At 40.7% G+C, this 24,947-nt stretch overlaps 1 protein-coding gene across 4 annotated transcripts; it reads left to right on the top strand.

Moving 5' to 3' along the window:
• Nucleotides 1–167: 167 nt before the first annotated feature.
• On the top strand, nucleotides 168–23,877 carry tp73 (tumor protein p73). Of its 4 annotated transcripts, XM_044037965.1 has the most exons (14): nucleotides 168–811; nucleotides 3,437–3,532; nucleotides 3,916–4,066; nucleotides 9,800–10,048; nucleotides 17,221–17,407; nucleotides 17,566–17,681; nucleotides 18,316–18,425; nucleotides 18,929–19,071; nucleotides 19,161–19,249; nucleotides 19,397–19,524; nucleotides 19,806–19,960; nucleotides 20,103–20,235; nucleotides 21,497–21,590; nucleotides 21,839–23,877. In XM_044037965.1, the coding sequence occupies exons 2-14, from the start codon at nucleotides 3,474–3,476 to the stop codon at nucleotides 22,238–22,240; spliced, it is 2,016 nt and encodes a 671-aa protein (XP_043893900.1). In that variant the 5' UTR covers nucleotides 168–811; nucleotides 3,437–3,473; the 3' UTR covers nucleotides 22,241–23,877. The 4 variants fall into 4 exon arrangements, with proteins under 4 accessions (XP_043893900.1, XP_043893902.1, XP_043893903.1 ...); XM_044037967.1 differs by lacking the exons at nucleotides 168–811; nucleotides 3,437–3,532; nucleotides 3,916–4,066 and adding an exon at nucleotides 4,954–5,168; XM_044037968.1 differs by lacking the exons at nucleotides 168–811; nucleotides 3,437–3,532; nucleotides 3,916–4,066 and adding an exon at nucleotides 7,640–7,647.
• Nucleotides 23,878–24,947: the final 1,070 nt, after the last annotated feature.

Here is a 24,947-nt window from a genome sequence, read left to right as displayed (position 1 = left end):
GCGTGTGCAAGTGTGTGAGCGTTGTTTCCAGAGTTGAGACCATTTCTGGCATAAACACTGACCTTATCAGAACCAGTAGACCCCATTCAGACCAAAACCTGGTCCGTCCCAATGAGGCAGAACCTCATTTATGAAGAACTAGTTTGGTTTAGGGCTAGGATTTGTTTAGGTTATTGTTAGGGTTGGGCATTAACTGGTTATGGTTAAGGTTAGTGATAACGAAATTTGATAATGCAGGACGTTAGCACCTGTTGTGTGTGTGTTATACGATATTTTTTTCCGATTCTAAATGAATACGCTAATTTATTATAGACTTTAGATATTTTTCCCAGCCTAAACTTCACATAAACTATATTCTTCTTCCAACCAGAATTGTTTTATACTAGTTTGCGGTTTACTTCATTTTTTGTCTTGATATATCAGTGCGGGCTGTAGAACAATGTCATTATCTCCCACTATTTTGTCTGCCTTGCTGGAAAGGATTTCCCGCTTGTGTGCGCCCAAACCGCGCTACACCGCCTCCCAGCTCCTTGCAGCGCAAAAAGCCCTTCACCTCCTCCTCAGTCTCCCTGAGCAAAGCTCGCAACTTCCCTGAACAGATGTTTCGTCGAGTAAAATTGTTCTTCTCCGAAAAGTCAATCATCTCCAGCCGCTGATATCACACTCTGAAGTCGAGTCGATCTTTTTTTGTTGTTGTTGTTGCTATTTTTTTATGGAAGGTCACTCTCTTGGCATGTTCCATAATAAACAGGCAGGTGCTCGGCGCAACACATTTCCCGTGCATTTGGATTGGATGAATAATAACCTTCAGGTACGTTGATTTATTTGTATTTGCATTAAGTAATGATGGTGATCTCTGTGTTTATCTTTATCTAATGTATGTTTTTTTTCACTCATCATCAGGCCTAGTCAGCATTTTCTTATTTTGTTATATTCAAAACGTACGAAGTATGACAAATTATTAGGCTATTTTAACCGATTTTATTATTAAAAGCTCCAGCTGTGTTAAGAAATGTCTTCTTTTTTTAACATATTCTATTTTAAAAACTCTAATTTGATGTCGCAGCAGATTGTCGTTAGGGTTTTGTTTGTTAATACTTAAACATCTAAAAACATTAAAAACATAAAACAGGATATAAAAATAGGACAAACTAACTGAATTGTTTAAATAAAAAATATAGGCCTTAGACATCGCCAATACAATATCTTTTTATGACTATATCCACTTTTTTTTTATTTTTCTACTTTTAATCCTCTATAAATCGGTGATTTGTTTTTAATATCTCTGATCACGTCAGAACATAGTAACATACGTTAAGGATGAGTTATTTGAGCGTGCTTCATTTCGTATGTATTTGTCTCATTTCGTTCAGTTTCGATGCGACACTGAGACATCAACTGTGGCAAACCCTCATGCTTCGAATCCTCATATGAAATATTTCACTTGGGACTGATGAGAATCGAATCTAAAACAATTTTTAAATTAATTTCCACTCACATGGGACTATATATTCTCTTTCATAAAATGGCCCTTGGGAAGGTGTGTGTATGTGTGTTGTCATGGGTGCAGTAACCGGGGAGTGGGCACAAATAAAGACAGACAATACTTTTCATTTGTAGTCTATCTATCTATCTGTCTGTCTGTCTATCTATCTATCTATCTATCTATCTATCTATCTATCTATGTGTGTCTGTCTGTCGTCAAAATCCAGTGATAGTTTTTATCGTGTATATTATGTAGGCCTATGTATATCATAATAAATCATATATCTTATTATGTCATACGCTGTGTGTCTGTGGCTGTTTAATGTCGGGTTAAGGAGACCTCCACTCGTTGTGGTACCTGAAAGCTGTTGTCCTGCAGAGACGTTTCGTCAGATCCCCGCGCAATCACACGAGCTGTTCTGGGATCTGCTTGCGGATGAGCGATGGTTTCTGTGGCGGCAGCAAGCGGCAGAACAGCGGGAAGCACTGTTGCCCAAATTGTCGGCAGGCCTATTAACCCACAATGGATGTTCCATCTACATTATTTATGTCACGTACACTGAATCATGTGGCATGAGTTAAAAATTAGACGAGCCTAAATGTGTCGTTTATACACTCACCGGCCACTATATTAGGTACACTTATCAAAGCAACCCAGCGCGACTTGGAAGGGGACATATGTTAGAGGAACAGACAGTTTAGAAATGACAGAAAGGCATGATCAGTATAAGGTCTGACACTGGTTAAAACAACTGGAGAACCTGATACAATCATCCACTATGCACAGGCTGTTTGTTTTTTTCTTTTTAGCAGAACTGTGAATTATGTTACACAGTTGGAGAATTGTGTCTTTGAAATGACTTAGCACAAATGTGTTGTTAACAACTTCATAATTCATAAATGGTCTAAAATGACTAATATCGGGCTAATATCGGTAGAGTTTGTGATATCAGTATCGGACACACAAAGGACATTAGGTCTCCTTTGTTCCTAATAAACTGGCCAGTGAGTGTATGCCCATTTCGTGCCTAAATGTGTCGTTTAATACGCTCGTGGTGGGGAAATAGTTAAACAGCCACATCACTAAAGATGTTTACCAAACTGCATATCTTCAATCGATTGAGACTGAAGCTGAAGCCTTGTTCCATGCAGCCTGTAAAGATAAGAAACAGTAGAATGATGTAAACTCACAGTAATCACTTCAGAGACTGAAAAAATGAACTACATATTCCTGCAGGCAAATGAATTGCAGAGCATTTTTAAAGCTCCGCGCACCTTTGCCACAGTTTTTTTTTTGTGTGCGCAGACCTTCGGATGCGTTACTAAGGAGATGTGACGCTGCTGCGGTGCGCACTTGTGGATGAAGTCAACTTTTATTTATTTTTTGCTGTGGCCCTTTGTGTGCGTCAGAATGTGTTTTGTATTGCGTGTGATCATCAGCACAGGAAGCTGGAGCCTCGATGGAAACCAAAGAGGCATCACTTTATCAGCCTGACGCGGTAGGCCTGCTGTCCGTGTAAGTGTAGAAGTGTTTAATGGTGATTAAAAACCTTACAGGGAGGCCCGGATGTAGACTTTACAAGTGCGTATGTCATCTGCTCTGTCGAAATAAAAGTTTTCTGTCAGTGGAGCTGACATATTGCGGCGAAGGCTGTGTTATTGGAGTGAAAGAGGCGGAGGAGGTGATGTGATGTTTCAGACTTTGCAGAGGGAAAGGAAGCTTCCCCTCGGAGTGAGACGATGACGAGGCAGGCAGGTCTGAGCACGTCCAGGCCCCATGACACCCTGTGCCACCTTACTGGGACCACATTGGTGTGATCACACCTGGATGAGTGTGTGTTGTGTGCGTGTGCGCGCGTGCGGAACTCCTCCCTTTCTTCTCCTTCTTCCTTAATGATAAAATTGATTTAAAAATGAGTGTGTGTGTGTGTGTGTGTGTGCTCCTCTGCAGAGTGATCTATCCCTCACCAGACTACCCATCCTCTAAGATGTCCCAGTCCACAGTCACAGAGGAAGGAGGCACCTTCGAGCACCTGTGGAGCTCCCTGTGAGTGTCAACAACATCCACTGATGACTGCTTTACTTTCCATGTGACTAAAATATTTTCCAAATAACCTAATAATATATATGTTATTTCAAATGTGAAATGTATCCAAGTGAGAAAAAAAAAGAAGAAACATCATCAAAAACAAATGCACACAAATAATGTATCTCCACTTCTGCTAACCCCCAATTGCAGGTTTTTTGGATGTGGGATAAAAACAGTGATTGAGTATTTACAAAAGCTTATTTTTATACATCATTTGTTCTGCCTTTTAAAATATTCAGGTATCTGATGTATTTCTTCTTTGGTACAAATTCCCTCTTATGCATTGTTTTTTTATTTTTTTTTGGAAAGCTCATGCCACTTTGACTTTGGTGTATTTATAGGGAGCCAGACAGCACCTACTTTGAGCTCCCACCAGGCAGCCAGCCAGGTGAGCGGCCAGTGCCTTCTACCAGCACCCCGGGGAGCCACTGTAGTGCAGCCGAAGTCTCCATGGATGTCTACCACATGAGGGACATGAATGACAACGTGATGGTAAGAAACGAAAACTAATACACTTATAGTTCAGTGTGTGTCAATGTGGTCAGTCTTTGCTTCTTATCTGAGAAGCTGCATCTTATTTTTATTTATTTATTGGTCAGATTTGGTGACAAACGCACACACCCACATGGACACACCCACGGATCTCTTCCCCTTTTCTCCATTTTGTGTTTGTGTAACTGTCCACTTTTTTCCCTCCAGTGTTGAGGAGATTCCCTCCCATGCGATTCCCTCTTCTCTGCAGCCTTTTCCCTCTCTTTAGCTCCCTGCTGAGCAGCCTGTAGGGACTGAGGGGGTAGTGAGTGTGTGTGTTTGTTAGGAAAGAGCTAATTAAACCCGAAGCGAGGACTGCATGCTGCTCCGCTGCAGATGTATCTGTAGACCCGGGTGTGTCTGTGTGCGTGTGTGTATTAATAGCAATGCACAGACAATATGTTTGTAGATGTGTCCACCTGCTTGTTGTCGTTGCAGAATGAACATTTCTTTGTTATGAATGAGGAAAAATATCCCAGTTTTTAGCCTGGTCAAGGCTTTCTTTTCCACAAAGATTTTAACAGCAGAGTAATTTCATGAGCTCACACAAGACAATGAAATAGAGAAGTTTTTGCTGGACCACACTCATATGATTGATCCTGAACACTTGTTAACTCTATTCAAATTTGTCTTTCAAAGATGAAATCAAAGGTCCCTCCTAAATACACCTACACTATATTTCCTTTTCCTACTCATCCGTAATATTGGTAGGATGTAATCTTTAAGTGGGCAAGCCTGGGCCTGTCTGGCTGCTTAATGAATAGTCATGACAGAAAGAGGGGGTGGGGTGGGGGGGTGGAGTGAGTATTTGTTGTTAGATGCAAGGCAAGTTTAGAAGGCCGAGCCAGGCAAGGGAAACAAGTGGAGGAGAAGACAGAGGCAGGGCTCGTCCTGTATCCCCCATCATGTCCTCCACCACACTGAGGCCAGCTGGTCATGGAGAGCTTGAGTCTTGTAGTCACATTTGACCACAGAGTGTGAATCCTATGAGAAGCGGGTCACAAAGACATCGTAGGGACGCCTCACCTTACCAATTAGGAGCCTAAAGATGTTGTATGCTGTGGTAAGTGGATACAAGCTTAATGTTTTTGTTCAGGAGTCTTAAAACATTTGAAAATGATGTTTTACTGATCTGATGGCGAAGGTGGTTTATGCAAGTGTGTGTCAAACGTCTAGTATTACTTGATTGTAATGTGGATGAACTGGACTTGGGCAGTCAGGAGTGAAAGTGTTTTCTTCAGTTTTAGTTCATTGATAGTTTAAAGTTAAGCTTGTGTTCAAAGTTGTGTTTTTTCTGCATGGCCAGGACTTGAAGTTGAACAAGTGTGTTTGAGTCAGAACTATTTGAAATGTAACCCGGTATAATGAGGCTTGATTGCTGTTATATACAGTGTTGTAATGTAATGCAGTACAAATACCTTGTTACTGTACTTTCTTATTTATATTTGTGGCAACTTTTACTCCAATACATTTCCTCGATCTTTGTTACTCATTAATATCAGATGAAATCAGAAGGAGAAGAGTTGGTAAATGCTCGGTATTACATCAAGCTTTTCTAGTCTTGATGACCACTCAAAGCTGCTTTACACTACAGTCTTTGCCATTCACCCATTCACTCTCACATTCATTCACACAGCTGTCACGAGCAACGTGGGGTTAAGTGTCTTGCCCAAGGACACATATTGACTAGATTCCCACATAGAGCCGGGAATCAAACCCACAACCTTCCAGTTGAAAGACAACTCACTCTACCTTCAGTTTCTAAAACTTAAGTACATGTTATATTAGAGAATTACTTTTGATACAAACAGTATATATATATATATATATATATATATACATATATGTATATTACATTACATTACATTACATTACATTACATGTCATTTAGCAGACGCTTTTATCCAAAGCGACTTACAAAAGTGCATTTAAACATTTGGGTACAAATAAGAGCTAGAAGTAAGTAAGAGCTTCAGGTAGAACAAACTATGAAGTGCTAGTCATAAGTGCAATACAATTTTTTTTTTAATGCAGTATATACATATACTGCATATAAACAAACAGTACATGGACTAGAGGGTGGCACAGGCCCTGAAATGCTGACACTTTTGAATTCAGTCACTACTTTAAAAGTTCCACTCTGACTTTCCCTCTCATTAATAAGGAGGAATTAAGAATTCACGAATGAACTGTTTATGTAATACTTTCTACCTTAACCTTAAAATAGACTGTATATCTGCAACTGGTTGGCATAAAGTGGACTTCCTAATAGTATGTCCTTTCCTAAACATCCCCAATAGAGGGCAACCTTCTTACACATCTCTCCATGTTTTGCCTCCTTTCATTCCCCCAATTTAACATAGCTGGCTTAGCTTGTTTAGACATGCACCGCTTTTCACATGAAGCCATGCCATTCATTTATGTGGCCTCATTCTACAAATTGACAAATTTGTATCTTTATTTCAACATTTGGGGTCAAATGGCAAGATGTCTGTAAACATATTTCGAATAAAAGTGTAGTCTTCCTTTTTTAACTATAGTTAAGTGGAAGTCATTAGCATGTTGATCGTCTCTTTATCCTCAGCCTATTACGTTTCACTCATCTTGACATGTAAAGCTTGTTGTGGCAGTCTTATCTACAGTTCTAAATGTTCTGGGTCTTGAGAGCTCAGCTTTGAGTGGCAGCTACCAGAGTGACTGCCCATAGGGGACATCACAATCTGCTGGGATGGGAAGCTTCAAGCTTAAACACAGACACACACACACACACACACACACACACACACACACACACACAGAGGTTTGCACTTCTACTCTTCTTAGGACACTGCATTGACTTCCATTCATTTGGACAGCCTCATTGGGACCAGGTGAGGACTACGGATTCTGGCAAGGTCTGTGTTTATGCCAGAAAAGGTCCTAACGAGGTAATAAATCCAAGTAGACACACACCTTGATGGCATAATGACATATTATTATCATGCGTTTCATAACCCCTCCCCCAAATATAAACCATCTTAATTGAATGTCCTAACCTAAAGTGTAAGGGTGCTGTGATTTGGCCATGACCTCATTATTAGTTTTTGCCTTTATTATTTGAGAGGATATAGACAGCATGATAGTGGGAGAGGGAGGGCATAGATCAGGACCTGGGCCAGACTCAAACCTAGGTTGTTGCAGGGAGCCTGGGTCCAGCACTACCAGGTGAACTATACGGTGCCACCACCTAGAAAGCCTTTTGGAGTTTAAGGACCAACTAAAATGTACACACATGGTTGTCCATTGGTGACATCTGAATCTGCTGGAACACACACAGACACACTCTCTCTCTCTCTCTGTATCACACGCACACAATTGCTCACACAGTTGCTGTCGAGGTCTGAGCTCTGTTTCAACATGTTGCAGATCAAGTTTCGGCATTAAGTGCAAGCACACCTGCGATTGCATGCATCTGTATCTATGTGACACAGTGTACACCCGTGTTTTCTATTGTCTGTGCTTGGGTTTATGCCTGTAAGGCCCTTTGACAAGACGTCATCAAGGTAGATTTTTCAGATTTACATCCAGGTGGTCTCTAGCTTTATTATTTGTTAGTTATTTGATCGAATATTGTGACGACTGGTTTGACTTCAAAATGAGAGAAATGCCTATTATGACTGCCTGGTGCCCTATGTGACATCTTTAAATCCCACGTTTTAACCGATAGCAATAGAAAAGTGAACACATTCTCAAACTTTCAAAGAAGAAAAGAAAGATAAATGACTGAGGACATTAAATGGGACATGACAGGAAGGCCTCAAATATTTTCCAAACAGTTTTCTGTTGATTAACTGATGTTTCAGCACTGGCCTGTGTGATTTAATGAGAGGAAATAGTAAATAAACAAACAGCTACTTCGTTCTGGCCTCGGCTGACTCCACCTGAGTTGGAGTCAATGTCTAAATCCAAACACACAAACATGCGTACATCCAGATGTAACCTACACAGTTTGCTTAGAGTCTAGGACATTGACCTGCCCCTTTGCTTTCATGAACTGTGCCATGCAGTTTACATATCCTTATGTAACTCTGTCTAAGTTTTGTGTCTGTTTAATTTGTTAGTGTTTGAACACACAAAGATGAGCTAGGAAACACAAGTTTTGGTACGTCCATGTGAATAACAGTTTTTACTGATGTGGATCTTAGATTTTCATTCATCAGATGTGGAGAGAAACAATAAACCACGTTAATCGAGGTTGCTCCTGTTTCACTTTTTGTGAAACAGTTGATTTAATGGTATATTGATATACAATATTTGGTGCAGGAGTCAACCCTTGAACTCATGTTCTTTCATGTGTTTTCCTTCTCGCTCTCTCTCTCTCTCTCTCTCTTTCTCTCTCTCAGACCAGACAGTGTTTACTTAGTGCAGGCCTTCACAAGGTGTTTTGGAGCATGTGTGTACATGCGCCCCGGCATTGCCGTCTATGTCCGGGCATGCCATAATTAGAACATCGTACCATTTTTTGGGTTCCCATCCCTCTTTCCCTCTCTCCTTCTCTCCTCTCGTCTCAGTCTATGGTTTCTCTCTCTCCACACCAGTCCTCACCTGTTTCCCTGTCCTGGCTGTACATGTGTCAGTCGGAGAGTGTGTGTGCGTGTGTGTGTGTGTGTGTATGAGTGCGAGGTTTGTCCTCTGATGTACACTCTTGAACTCTCCTGCAGTTTCTTTGCTTTATTGTGTTTGGACGTTTCTGACTGAAGGGTTCACAAATGAGACCAAAACACTAAAGGATGTACTACGTGAAAAAGAAGGTAAATATTTTGTGTTTTTCTGCTCATGGGGCAACTGAGAGTGTGTGTGTATGCGTGTGTATGGATTTGCAATGCTGTGTCTATTCCAGTGTGAAGCTGCAATCAGTCAGTTATTTGACCCACATATGGACAATACATTCAGACATGAATCTGGCATATTTGCTTTGCTCCCTCATTGCTTGTAAATTGTTTTCAAGTTCAAGTTGTGTTGAACCTTTCTCATCAGGCTGGAATGAAATAATAAAATATATGGACTCAGTTTTAAAAGATTGTAACCGTTGGATGTTGATGTGCAGAGGATGGACAGGTGGACTTGCTGCGGTTGGATTTTTTTATATTTTCAGATTTTTACGTTGTTGCGAAGTGTGATGAGGAATTGTCAAATGAACACTGATGAAAGAAGAATTGCAAAGGCCACAGAGCAATTTCCCTCTACGGTACAGTAGCCCATCTCCATATGGGCCTCACAAAGTGCTTTAACAGTGTCACTGCACACGGTGCAACACATTTCCCCCTCTCCTTCCCTTAACACAACACAGAGGACAAGAGAGGAATGGCAGGCAATTAGGCAAAACACAGATTATGCCTGTTTTACAACTCACCTCACATAGCCCCGAGGAGGCTGAGGACTACCACTGACTGACACACACACATGCTCCTAAACATGTAATGATTTTTCCTCACCTTGCTTTATACAAAAATCTCAGTTGTGAACACCTACCTAAACAATTATACATGTACAACACACACACACTACACACAGCTCTCCCTTCCCAGTGTAATCTGACCTTCCTTCAATCTCCAAGCCCCTGTCTCTCCAGCACCTCTACCTGTGTCCTCCCACTGTCTCTCTCCTCCCTCCTCCGCCTCCCTCATTCTTTTCCCTCTTTTTTTCTCTCCCCAGTCCCAGTACAACTTGCTGAGCAGCAGCATGGAGAGCCTGGGGAGCCGCGCAACGCCCGCCAGCCCCTACAGCTCCGAGAACGCCTCCTCGTCCACCGTGCCCACCCCCTCACCCTACTCTCAGCCCAACTCCACCTTCGAGGGCCTGTCGCCTGCCCCTGCCATCCCTTCCAATACCGACTACCCGGGGCCGCACACCTTCCAGGTGTCCTTCCAGCAGTCCAGCACCGCCAAGTCTGCCACATGGACCGTGAGTACACACACTTTCTTGGCTCTGGTGTGCAGTGTATCTAAGTGTGCTTCTTTTTTTTTTTGTTCGCTTCATCTCAAACTTGCTGTCTTATTGATTATCTGTATTGCACACACATAAACATCCACACAAAGACACTCTTTCACATGCACATGTTCACAGTCACTCAAGCCAGCACATGCAGGCAACTCACGTGCAAGAAGTAGAAGAAAAAAAAAACGATGCATCATTCAGTCACTCATGTTTCCTCTACTCACCTCCTGCAATCAAATCTAGTGCAACAAGGAAGGTCTGCGATGTGATGGAGACACTTTTTGTCCTGTGTGTTTATCTTTTAAATTGAATCTGTTAATCCAACTAATCCAATTAAAACACAGTTTTACTCACAAGTTGCAATTACAATAAGTCCATAACGGCTCCACCACATGTTGTTCATATGAGAGATGGAGAAGCACTAAAATGTTGTAATGCTAATTTATTTTGTATACTTTTAACAGGGGCATAAACTTTTATTATGATCAACACATTTTAATTCAGTTTATATTGATACTTACCACAATAAAGGTAAGACTGACAGGACCAGTTAATAAACTTTATATTTCACCAAGATTTCACACATCTGAGGGGAAACATTCAATGCAATTTGCACAATGTTCAGATGTTTCGATATGTATTGATATTTAAGGACACAGTGTTATTCAATATTGCCCATGTAGAAAGCTATGTCATGTAATAAAACTATTATTTCATTTTAGGAGCAAGATTAATATTCACTGATATTTGGGACATTTTGGGAGAAAATTGTACTGTATTTTTATAACGCACAGACTATTATATATCGTATAGAACAAGATAAACAGAACGCCTCCAGCAGTAAATCACTCAGAGTCACCTGCACTGAACTAAGGACCGTAGGTCAAGACTAAACCAAACCTAATAAGCACAACACACACAACTGCCTAATGATGTAGTGGTGCTGAGAGACAGGTGAAATGGGATCTGTGTAACTCATCGTGACCCAGTGAGAAGTCTCCTGTTGGAAAGGTGTCACCTCCAACTGTCACACAGTTGACCTCCCTGAAGTAAGAGAGATGAGAGACAAACTGCACTTCCTTCACTCTGTGTGTGTGTTTATCTCTTTTTGTGTGTGTGAGCGTTCAGGCCTGTAAGTGTGTTTGTGTGTGAGAGACTGATGCGCTACTCCGTGGCTGTGTTTCCTGGAAGTAACCATGCTTGGTGTTGCATGGTGCATGTAAGAAGATCCCCCTCTGGACATTAGTGCAGTGGTCTTTGACCTGCAGCTTTTCTTCTCCGTCTCTTCCCTCCACCGATCTTAACACACACTCACGGCTGTCACCCCTGGCGCCTGAAGTTTATCCACATTCTCTTCTTAAATCTGTCCTTAAATCTGTCTGTCATTTCTTTTCTCTCACTTCTGTCTTCTGAGCTCAGGTCGTCCTCACAGCCTAACTAATGGTGCTGTTTGACCTGAGAAATTATGGAAAAAAGAACATAAACAATTTGTTTAGTTTAATATTTAATAATAAAACCTGTTTTCCCCTCCCTATTTGAGATTGTTCCTTGATCAAGAAAATACATAAAAGAATATATCTTTCTATTTTAAACTGAAAGACACCTGCCAACAGATTATCTATTGTTTTTGTATTCACTGTAAAATCCCACACTCACACATTATTATTATCCCTGCGACTTTCTTTGGATTTGGTTTGTGTAGACGATAACTTCAAGATGATCCCGGTTTTATCAACAAAGGAAAAAGCCTTCATTCTACCTGCCTGAACACCTCAAGTTGTAGCATTGTATCCCAGATTACAATGGAGTTTTTGACTGTCACATGATTTATGATACAGATGATGAGGCAGCAGAAAGTACTTTGAGCAAGCCTATGATTATTCAGTTGCCTCTACTGCAATTAAAAAAAGGAGGGATTAGAATAAGAGGGAGAAAGGTGATTGCTCATAGCTTTTATGGAGTTTACAGTAATGCTTTGTTTTTATCTTGATTATAAGATTGACCAAGTATGAGAAGAGGTATTTGAGGATTATTATACAGTAACTATAAAGCAACAAGGCACTGTGTGAAGTGATTTCCTTATGCAGGTATTGCTGTAATTCTTCTTTCTTGAAATTCAGGCAAGAGTATTTAGACATTCTTGACTAAACTGACAACGTTTAGGAGCTGATTTGAATTTAAACGGGGGAGGGGGGCTACTTGGAAGCTACATTTGAGCTCAGTGTGAAAATGCTTTTGAGGGCTTAGATCAAGGGCAGGCCGTTTTAGAAGTGATGGTTGTGAAAAGAGAAGAAAAGAAAAGAAAAGAGATTACGGTCAAGGCCTTTGGAATGAATACCAGTCGGCTAATGGGAGGGGATTCCCCCCAAAATAACACCAGGGTTGGATGAGGATTTGTGTGTGTGTGTGTGTGTGTGTGTGTGTTTATGCAAAATAAGACTAAAGCCAATGTTTGAACATGTTTTCAAAAAAGGACAACTACCTGAACCAAATTGAGTCACCTTGTTTGAATAAAGGAGCGAACAATGTGGGTTTCTTGCTGATTTCCTATGGCCTCAGGCAGTAGGGGAATGCCAAACTCTATAGGGGCATATTGACTATAATCAGTTACCTAGTCTCCAAATGCCTCCCAGAAAGGTGGCTGTTTACAGGTGACTACACCAAGGCAGTCCACATCTGATTCTCGGGAGGAGAGAGGAGAGGAGAGGAGAGGAGAGGAGGAGGAGGAGAAGAAGAGGAGAAGAAGAGGCTTTTTTTTCATCTATCAAAATGTTTCCACATGCACTAAGTCCATCCAAGCCCATCATAAGCTAGCCTGGTAATCCTCCAGTCCCCCTCCTGTCTAGTCAAGACACTGAGCATTAGTGATAATAGCTCTGAAACTATGCCGCTATCTCAGCCCTTGAAGATGATTCCTTGGCTTGGACCCAGGCAAGCGTCACTGTGGCTGGAAATGAGATGTAACACCCATGTCTTGTCAAATAATAAGACTCCTTTTCATACGCTCAGACTTCAGTTTGTGTGATTGTGTGCGCGCATGCACGCACGCTGGGGATACACACACAGGTCGGAACATGCACTGCACGGCAGCTTTTCGAGGCTGCTTTTCCCAGCTATTAGCTTCTCTCCGTTAGGATGCAGGTCCCAACATGTCCCCACTCAACGCAACCTTCCCCTCCTTTCCTCGTGCATCCTCCACAGCCCCACCACCAGTGGCCTTCCTGACCACCATCACATTTGGAAAAACAGTGGATATTTTGGTTTTGTCATAGTGTCAGTGCTCAGATGCCACCACCACTGCAAATACAAGGAGTCATCCATAAATGTATGACCTGCAAATGCAAGTCCTATATACAGTATAGTCACCCAGTATATGTGCTTGAAGGCAATAGGTTTTATCCAGTATCCTCTCTTCAGTATATACGTCTATTCTGCTACACTCGATGTACTACTGTAATACTTTCCAACTGAATACACAAACCTTTCCTTTTTATGAGGCTGAAATATTGATTGAAACAGGTGAAAAGGGACAGGAGGGTTAAGAAAACTAGGTTAAAATCTGAAGAAAAAAGGCTAATAAGTCTCTACATCTTCCCACATTTCACAGTCTCAAGGCAAACTGCAATTACTGTGTGTGTGTGTGCATGTGTGTGTACACGCACACATAAATGTATTCGATATTTGGACACTTAAGTGAATTTGTGGCGGGCAAGTTGTTGCTTGTGTATATGGATGACGGTCTGGCAATTATCACCTTGTCTCCAGGAGCCTGTCGGGGCCTGTCTACATTGGTCTGATGTGCAGAAGCAGGAATAGATGGACGGATGGATGGATGGATGGTTTTGGGAAGTCTTGGTTTCTGGCACATTTGATTAAAGAATCCTTGTATTATTTTGCTGATATTGCATCGTAACCTCTGTACATGCTGTCTGAAGTACAGGGTTGAGAAGGAGCTTGTTTTTCCCCCACAACAAGGACAGTGTTTAACACAAAACTCTCACACATTTTCATTGAAAGTGCTTTGAAACGTAACTAATTCACTAACATTGTGTCTCAAAATCAGCAAATGACCTTGTTTGAACTGAATATTTGTAGTTTCTTTTGCCTCTCACGTAGAAGATTTGGTGTGTGTCCTCGCGCTTTTCTCCCTCCTCTCCATCCTTTGATCCTTCAGTGTCCTGAAACAAAGCCCAGCTTATTCATCACACACGTGTGAATATGATGCATCTCTTGTCTGGACAGGAGGATACGCATCACATAGATACTGTACTTCCTCTATTAATGCTTCATTCTGACAAAAAGGCGTACAGGAGGGAGGCGGTGGGGGTGACCTCACCAAGTGATGTGCATGTGTGTGCATACCAATTCATTGTCGGTGCATGTGCACACTAGCTTGTGCGCTGGACGAGTTGAGACATCGCACCACGGCTTCTGCATCCGGAAGACTGGAGACAGAAGTCATTTATGACTCGTTAACGAACTCTGACATGTTCGAAAACAGTGTCATCAAACTGCTGACCTACACTTTTTCTACTACTGCTGGGCTCAGGGAGAGTCATGGAATTGTTATATGTTGGAATCATTTGTGGTTGGCTGGCATGAGCAATACAAGAAGCTAAAAGTTGTTATGTGAATCAGTGGGCTGCATATACTGCTATACATTTAATGGTCCGCACTATTATATAGCACATACTGTTGACATTCATCCATACACTCGCACATTCATAAAGTGCATTTATGCAGCATTTTTCCATCACGCATCAGTCATAGGTTGACTAGTGGAGCCCGTGGATCAAACCGCTGCCCTTCTTCCACTGAGTCATGGTATTTGTGTGACTCGAGATGAGGATTTGTCTCCAGTATAATCCGCTCTATTAAAACCTAAGTTCAGTTAACCTGCAGAAATATAGCTGTTGACTGGCAAACAACATATTAGCTCAGAGGACCAACTATGTCGATAAATATGAGGAATATGTCACATGATCACTGTGTCATCATTTGTCAATATTTTGAAGCCTCTCTTATTGCCTTCACTTCACCATCGCCACGATTTACCGTATTCTTCTTTTCAATCATTAAAGGAGTGAATGGTGCGTTGTAATTATGGAGGAAAGAAAGAACTTTGGATTAAATGCATATGTCACACAAAAATAGGTCTGTCAATAAAAGACGCCCATCTGCCTGCTTGTATCTGAGGGAAATGATTTATTCATGGTATGGAAGAAGTGTTGGGACTTGTCAGGGAAAGAAAGGTGGGAAAAGGTAATGTTGTGCACAGGTATTTCCATTGCCTTCAAGGGAGTGCTCATGGCTAAGGGTGTGTGTGTGTGTGTGTGTGTGTGTGTGTGAAAGAGAGAGAGAGAGAGAGAGAGAGAGAGTCTGCAATATGTGTATTGTTGTGTATTGAGGGGCTTAGTAACAGTGTCACAACACAAAATCCAAGCAGTGTTTGGTGTGACTACTCTTTCCCAGCCCCCGTCAGGACATCAAATCAGAGTCGGAATAATCAGTGTCACATTGTCCTTTTACAGTAGAGCTGTAAAAGGACTGAGCGGATATTTATGGAAAAGAAAAATCTTAAAACCCTAACACCCTGGATATCGTAAGTGGTGATAAGGTGCAGGAGCGTCTTTTGCATCAGTGGCATCAGAGTAAAAGATAAATTGGGGATTGACTTTTAACAGGGTCGGGAAGAGAAAGGGGTGAAGCTCTACTGGCAAGTGACAGAGTTGTAAGTGAATCAGTGGACCCTAATGTGGACCCTGTGGACCCTAATGTGGACCCTAATGGGGTCTAAGGGTCAAGCAAATACAACAATTCCAATAATGCAGCAGAAATCTTTATACAGCGACTTTCAGCTTTGATATGAAAAGCAGAGGCTGAGCAGGGCTTATTTTTGAAGACATTGCACATTTAAGGTTTAAAGTATTTTTGTCATTTCACGAGCTTCTCCAAATTGAAACTGTGAACATAATCTGTTATGATGTTTAAGATTCAGACAATTTAACTGGTCAATTTGTCCAGCTCAGTACTTCACATATGTTCTGTTCATCTACATAGCTACACAGTATATGGCAAATTCTGAGCCGTATATATCGTTTGTATTCAAGCTCATTGCAACAAGCCCGTACAGGATAACGGTCTTCGTTTTTTTTCTGGAAGGTCCCAATTTGATTTCTGTGGGGGAGATTTTTCAGATTTTGTGATTATGTTGGGGCATGTTGAGGCTTTTGTCCGTGTGTCTTTGGATGCGTCTGAACAGGCAGTTACACGCGTGCGCGTGTGGGTGTGTGTAGATGCTCGTAAACTGAGGAATTATTAAATACTTGGCTTTAACATATAGTAACATAGTTACATTAAATATCTCCAACATTTTTAATTATCGCCCATTACATTTTTTCCCCCAGCTGGTAGTCATACGGAGACATTTTTTTTCAGTCTGTCCTTTTGAACTTCTGCCATCTGCAGCGCCTCACATTACTACCCACAAACCTGCCCTACTGTATAATAATTATTTATTCTAATAACAGAGTAATTACTTTTACAACACAGACTACAATTTAGCGCTGACTGTTTTATAGTTGTGTATTTCCCCCTCTCTCTCTTCCCTGTCATACTCTCCCTCTCCTTGAATGATACAGTTTGTTCTTCAGTCATGAATCATGAAGATATACCATCATTACGGCATCACGTATGTCATATCATCATAGTGTCACAGAGATTTTTATTTGTTCTGTTATTTAAAATGCATATAGATTCATGTTATTTCATTATAAAAGCAGCCTTTGGATCTGTGATAGTACATCCTTATGCCCTTTTATCCACACAGCAACTTCACAAGAATACTGATCAAAACGTGGGTCTTTATTGTCTTCATTTTAAATTGTTGTCGTTTTTTTAATGTAAATGCGAGGTAATTCACTTCTACCTAACAGTTCTGATTCTGACTTGCTTATAAGTCACAGTCACAGTGGCAATCAGCACTTTGTCGGGCAGGTGACTGAAAGATTTTGATGTTCTGACAAACTCATGTAAATTGCTCTTTCACTCACACACAGACTCTCATAGTTGCCATATATCAACTCAGATCGCTGACTAGAGTCCACTGACTCCTTGTGTTTTTTTCTCTCCCCCCCCAGTACTCTCCCCTGCTGAAGAAGCTCTACTGTCAGATTGCCAAAACCTGTCCGATCCAGATCAAACTGTCCTCCTCTCCTCCACATGGCAGCATCATCAGAGCCATGCCTGTCTACAAGAAGGCAGAGCATGTCACAGAAGTGGTCAAACGCTGCCCCAATCATGAACTAGGGCGGGACTTCAATGACGGTAATCACACAGCGATATGATAGATATGATAGATATTAAATTCTTCCATGAGCACAAACATTGTGTGCATTCAAATGTTAAAAAAACAACCCAAAACAAGACTGGGTTATGTGCAAGCAGAATGCATCCTTACCTTTCTTCCATCTTTCTTCTCAAAGGTCAAGCAGCCCCAGCTAGTCACCTGATCCGGGTGGAGGGGAATAACCTGTCTCAGTATGTGGACGACCCAGTGACAGGCCGACAGAGCGTCTTCGTGCCCTATGAGTCTCCACAGGTTGGTGGTTCATCAGCTTCTGTATAAAGAAAGAACATTGTATAATGCGCAACTTGTTATCTATGAATTGCTAATAAGTGAAATGCACTCTCTTCAATTCTTTTGTATTTAAATTCATGACATTAAAACGAGGATTTTGGCTTAGTAAAAAAAAGAAAAGAAGAAGCAGATGTCACATTTTAAATGTTTTTTAAAATGTGTCCCCATTACTAAGCCAAGTGTTGTTGTTCAAGTCAATGGGTCAGTCAAGGTCATTACTGTTTATTTACTGATTTGTAAAAGGGGAAAAAAAAGAGACACGTGTATAGATATAGACGCCATGTACACTGAGTCCCAAAAGTGAGGAATCATCACTGGTGAAGTTAATGATTACCAAAATTGTCTCCCAGCATGAACGAGTGCTGTAGCACTGCCCTCTAGTGGCGGATCAGTCATATTGTCAGTAATACAGTCCAGTCAACACAACAAAGTATTTTTGCCCCTGCTGTGTTACATTGTTTCTGTACACAAAGACCAACCAGAGGCTAAATAATAACAACATCAACAACTAAAAACTCATCAGAAGTGACACGCAGCTGCTTTAAAACCAGAGGTATTCACTTATTGTTTTGGGATTCATTGTTTTGTGTTGCAGGTGGGGACTGAGTTTACCACCATCCTCTACAACTTCATGTGCAACAGCAGCTGTGTGGGTGGCATGAACAGGAGACCGATCCTCATCATCATCACTTTGGAGACAAGGGAGTAAGTCAGTAACACACACATGCACACACTACAGTTTAACTCTGAGTGGTCACTGTGCCATCTGTGCCGCAGGCTCACCCTTGGTAAATTGCCATGGGAATAATACACAACTCCTTATATGGACATCCTGGTGGTGTGTGTGTTATAGGTCACATATTCAAGCTTTAAAAAACTGCATTCTTTTTTTCATCTTCTCATGTGTTGTATATCAAATTTTTAGAAGGGTTATAAAGTAGCAATAACTGTGCAGAGGTCACAGAATTAGACATTTTTTTTCTATTTCCAAATTTCACAAATTCAATCCGATTTTAAACTTTTTAAGTACTTTTTTCTCAGGTGTTTTTATATAACGTGAAAAAGTTGCGTGGAAAAAATAGTAATAATGATATGTATTTATTTATGGCCCTTTTAATGGAATTTCCCTGTTTTGGGCATTCTGTGATGTATTCAGGGCATTAATCCACATTAATGAGTCTATTTCTTATGTCCTATCACATTTCCAGTGGTCAAGTCTTGGGCAGAAGGTCCTTTGAAGGTCGGATATGTGCGTGTCCCGGCAGAGACCGCAAAGCCGACGAGGACCACTTCAGGGAACAACAGGCTCTGAATGACAGTGTGGCCAAAAATGGCAGCGCCAGCAAGCGCAGTGAGTAGAGCTTTTGAAACATCTGACGTTGTCGCCATTGTTGTGGAATGTGTTTGAAACCTGTTTAACTATGATTCCATTGTATTCAGATTTTAAACAGAGTCCGCCAAATATTCCTAGTCCGAACATTAACATGAGGAAGAGACGACACGGAGAAGAAGAGATTTACTATATTCCTGTAAGTAACAAGCCATCTCATTATTATACGAATATATAGATATTGAGGAATATGGAGGATTCAGCCCCTCCACTTATGCATGAAATACTGAAACCAATGAACGTTGAGAGGTACGATTGCTTATGTTTGGTATTATACTGGCCGCAGGTTCGTGGCAGAGAGAATTTCGAGCTGCTGATGAAGATTAAAGACAGTTTAGAGCTGGTTGAATTGGTGCCACAGCAGCTGGTGGAGTCCTACAGACAACAAACACAGCAGCAACTGCTGCAGAGACCGTGAGTTACTCCGTCACACATGCATGTGCACAAGCACACATACATGTACGGCACAACCATTAGTACATGTGCAGAAACACACGTGACTGCAATGATCAGCAATGGTCTTGATCATACACACAAATATAACCACGTACTTCTTCATGGCTCACTTTTCCACATGACGGTAAGGTTATAGACTCCACACAAAAAGCTAAATGCACTTTGTTAATTTGTGAGATTGTTGGGAGATGTCTAACACAAACACACCCTCACTACCAAATGACTCTGCCTTTTTCCAGGAGTCATATATCATCCCCATCCTCGTACTCTCCACTGTCCAACATGAACAAGCTCCATGGCCACGGCGGCCTCAACAAAATGCCCTCAGCCAACCAGCTGGGGGGGCAGCAGCTCCAGCAACACCCCACTGCCCCCACCTCCGTAGCTCATATGAGTGAGTACCTACTCTGTGTGTAATAGAGCAAACCAATTTATTTCAAAAGGGAAATATGACAGTAAAGACAGCGTTTTGGACGGTTCGCTCTGCCATCAATATTGCTGCTGATTATTTACTGACCGCTCTCCCTGTCTCACAGGTTCAAACATGCTCAACAGTCACCACATGCAAGGCAACGGTGATATGAACGGTGGCCACAGCAGTCAGACTATAGTGTCTGCTTCTCACTGCAGCCCGCCCCCTCCATATAATCCTGACCCCAGCCTTGTCAGGTACCTCACCCTCCAATGACACTCCTACTTTATTCTCCTGTAAAAGGCCAGCAGACAATCAGATGCACTTGTTGATGCCAAAACAACAACTTTTGTTTGACTATGTTTAAACAAATTTGGCCAAACTGTTTTTTTTTTTAACTTGTCGCAGTGAAATGTGTCCAGATGGAAGTGTGTTATACAGACAGTTTGATTTGAGCATGGCTGCTTTTGTACAGACTTGGCTGGTGCCATAAAGAAGGTGCATTGAAGTGTTGGCTCTATGTAACTGATGTCTGTTTCATTAATACAGCAAAAAAAATGGATAGGTTAATAAAAGGGTGTTTTTGGTTTGTCTGCTTCCAAATTTTGGCCCTGATGACACAAAACTGTCCTGTAGTACAAAGTAGTACAAAGTAATTGTGTTTGTCTATGTCTTTGTTAATTGTCTGAAAGTAATTTACAAAGCATCTGGTGTATTCACCAAAATTAGCTCCGAATAGTTGCCCTATGATGAGTGTCAAAACCACATGGTGCTCATGTCCATTAACTCTGCTCATATGGCCAAGCTGCTCCAGAGTTGACCTCCACTATGGCTGTCAGAGGAGTTTATGTCACCTAAAAGGCCAAACTGTGTCATACACTTACATCTAAAATCATTCTCACTGTGTCACTGTGTATACAGCCTTTGAAATGCACTATAGTGAATTTTCTTTTTCTTCTAAAAAGATTTTCATTGTTTAAGTTGTATTTAATTTAAACTGTTTTTTTTCCTAAGATAATTTGTCAATGCAGTTGTTTACTAACACACATTTAACATTTTTGATACATCAGACTTTTTTTTATTTTCTAGATCATTGTTTATTTTACAGTTAACTTGTACAGAAAGCTTCTTTTTACATTGTATGTTTTGCCAAAACCTTAACTTTTCATGTATTTATAATAAAGGTTCTTCACCAAAGCAAGAATGGCCTTATGAATCATTAATATAAATGCATGTCTATGGTTTAACATCCACTACATCTATCAAGATGTATACTTTCTGTAGATGTAGAGGCAAACAGGCAACCAAACTCTTTCAAATACACTAATAATAGATTGAAAAGCGGGTCACATAACGGGATGCAACCAAGTTAAATCAAATTTGTCTCAAAATAAATGCTGCAACTGACAAAAAGTTGATATTTTTGTTGATGAAGTAATTTTTTTGTTTTGTTTTAATAGTGTATTAATATTTGAATTAAATGACAGTCTAAGCATCCCTGCTTTTCTCCCCGTACAGTTTTCTTACCAGTCTGGGCTGTCAGAACTTCATTGAGTACTTCACCTCCCAAGGCCTCCAGTCTGTCTACCACCTTCAGACTCTCTCCATGGAGGTAACTACTCTGTTCCTGCACTCACGTCCACACAATTGTGTCCCTACAACTTGAGAAATGTTTTATTGTAAAACATCTGTTCAAAAAGATATTAATAAATGACTAAAGTGAGAGATGCTGTGGATTAATATCTTTGATAAGCAGGGTTTGGTTGTGTCCACCAGCAAAAACACGAGGCTGCACCATTACAGTGTTCTGACTTTGTGTCTGTCTCACGCTCCTTCCATGTCTGTTTGTGTCTTTGTCAGGATTTAGGTGCACTGAAGATACCAGAGCAGTCCCGCCTCGCCATCTGGCGGGGTCTGCAGGACATGAAACAAGGTGCTGCCATCCAACTTCCAACCTCTTCTCATCACCATGACTACCATGGCCAGCAGCTTCTTCGCTCCAGCAGCAACATGGCTGCCTCAGCGATGGCAGCCATTGGGGCTGCCGGTGGGGAACTACAACGCCAGCGCGTCATGGAGGCTGTACACTTCCGTGTCCGCCACACCATCACTATCCCCAACAGGTCAGGTGTTGTTGGGACATCAGGGATGGCATCAGGTGCTGATGAGTGGGCCGACTTTGGTTTCGATATGCCTGACTGCAAGATGTCACGTAGCAAGAACTCCATCAAAGAGGAGTTCATGGAGAGTGATGTTCACTGAGCCTAAAGAGAACTCAGGACTGTTTTGGCAGCAGAATCATAATCAGCCAATTTATGGAGTAGAAAACGTGTGGATAGGGTCTTTCAAATGTGCAGTTGGGTGTTGCTGTTGTAAATCTGTCCGTGATTTTGCAGAAAACCAAGTTCTGTATCAAATGCGGGACATGTTTGTTGTATTAAAGCACTTTCCTGTGCTATCTTTACTTTGCGCTTGAACACTTGCTCCACCCAGAAGACTGACCATAAGGTAACACGAAGGACATCTCAAGTCTACCAATGTGACAATTCAGTTGTTAAGGAGATTCCAATGGAAACGCAAACTGTTTGGACTCCATGTTTAAAAATGCTAGGTATAAATGTTGATTACCTTAGGTAATGGGATGCTGTTGGGTCTCTGTGCAATAACAGATTACACATTTTTCAATAACAGCATCCGCTTTCATTTATAATCCGCTGTAGCAACAGTAGAAGCTCACAATGGATATGTTAAGTTCTCAGCTGACTTATTTATTGTTCTTTAAGTCATACTTTGCTTGTGCAAATGTACATATTGTAACTGGTAAATGTTTTAGACTAGAAGCGGTTCAAAATTGATGTTTAGTTTATTTGTGTCTCCTGTTAAAACCCAACAGGTGAATGGTAAATTTGTTATGCGGAAGACACGCTTGTGTATATTTTTACTGGACATGATAACATGCTGATCTCTATAGTTCAGTGTGCCCTTATGATTTCATGAATTCATTCATCAATCTTCTACCGCTTTATCCTCCATTTGAGAATTGAGGGTTTGGACTGTGGGAGGAAACCGGAGAACCCAGAGAAAACCCACACACACACGGGGGAGTACATGCAAACGACCAGGTCACGAACCCGGGTCTTCTTCTTACCATGACACTGCTAAAAAAACAGCATGTAGCCGATTCAAGAAAACTCGGAATGGAAACCAAAATCACCCAGTAATATCAAATGTCATTGAGTCCATTAATGCAAAATGCATAGAAACAGCTGAAACGAAAATATCTGCAACAGTATTATATTTTAATTATAGGGACTTAATCAGAGTTGTGAATAATAAAATGGCAAACCTGTATATCAAGACACTAGACAAGATAGTAGCATTTCTCTGTATATTTTTTAAAAACCTTGCAGGGCAGGGTCTTCGTTCTGATTGTAGCCATTTGTGTACCTAGTGTGTATCTTCATGGCACTTGATTGTGGATATTTAATAGCAACATTCCAGTTTTATTCCTAGATTGCCATTTAACATGATTAACCACGGTGCAATCTTAGTAAGGTGTCAAATATGTTTGTTGTAAGTACCTGACTTTGTACCATGATAATAATCTGTACCAGAACTGCAGTCATTCGCTCAGGCCCTCAGACCCACTAACCACTAACTGGTCAAAGAAAGAGCACTTTAAATGCTTTAAAAGTAAAATCATTTGGGATCATTTTGTGCTTATGATCAGTATTATGCATTATCATAATGTAAATATTGACAGTACTTTGTTTTGATATTCCAGGTAATGTTTTAATAAATATTAAGATGTGTGTAACTACTGTTCATCAATGTACATTAGTTTATGAGGTTGTAAAGGTCAGTGTTTTTTTTTTAAATTGTGGATATTAAAATAATAACCTTTCGTTAATGTCTACCTTTTGTTTTCTTTTTGTTTTCACTTTTTCTCAAAACCTTGTTGTTGATGTGTGTGTGTTTGTGTGTAAGGAGTAGGGATAATGCCACCATGGATATGTCTCATATGGCTATCTATGCTGCTTGTGCTTTGTATATATACTATTATTGCTGTGCCATAGTGTGACGTCCTATTTTACATATATTGAGTGTTAATTTAAAATTTAGGAATATAGGATAATCCTTTATTTGTCCCACAGTGGGGAAATTTACATAGTTACAGCAGCAAGACAGTAAAGATAAAGATAATAAATAATAAACAAAAAGAAAATTACAATATACAAAGATATTCACACTTATTAAAAAATATTTAAAATAGAATGTAGAATGTACATTATAGACAGCAGAAGATACACAGTATGGACTTGATATTTACAGCATAAATAGTATATATAAGATCAATGAAAAAAAACGTCCACACTGGCACAACCCATATGGCTGTTTTCCTATCATTTTCAGATGAGGCTAATCTACTATTCCCCAATCTCAGTTTCGTTAGGACACCCGTGTCCCTTCCATTCTTTCCGGACACTGACATATTCATTCTTTCCCAAACAAACCTTTCGATCTATCACTTCCCTGGCTAGCACTTTTTTTAGCCAGTTTATCGGACATTTAATTTCCTCCAACTGAGTGTCCCACTTGAATGTACATATTACAACCAATTTCTCAGCCCTGAATATGGAACACAAGATTTCAACAAACAAGTCAGAACAGGCTCTTGATTTCTCATCCTGATCCATGATCCTCTCTTATCAACAGTTTGCAAAGAAACTTTTCATATTTATTATTTACTTTATCCACATGGGATTTCCATGTCCATTTTTTCTTCCATCCTCACATCCAGATATTTGAAGACCACAACTTGCTTTATAAGACAACCAAACATTGGTAAACTAATTGCCCCCCTGGACCTCTTAATCGAAGTGATGTAATGGCACCATTAAGTGCAAATAACGAGATGCCATATTCCTGATGTTACAGAAGTTTCCTTTATTTCAGTCACTGAAGTTAA

The sequence above is a fragment of the Solea senegalensis genome, linkage group LG11 (genome assembly GCF_019176455.1).
Source record: "Solea senegalensis isolate Sse05_10M linkage group LG11, IFAPA_SoseM_1, whole genome shotgun sequence".
In the NCBI taxonomy this organism is placed as follows: domain Eukaryota; kingdom Metazoa; phylum Chordata; class Actinopteri; order Pleuronectiformes; family Soleidae; genus Solea; species Solea senegalensis.
This window is presented reverse-complemented; position numbering and strand designations above follow the sequence as displayed.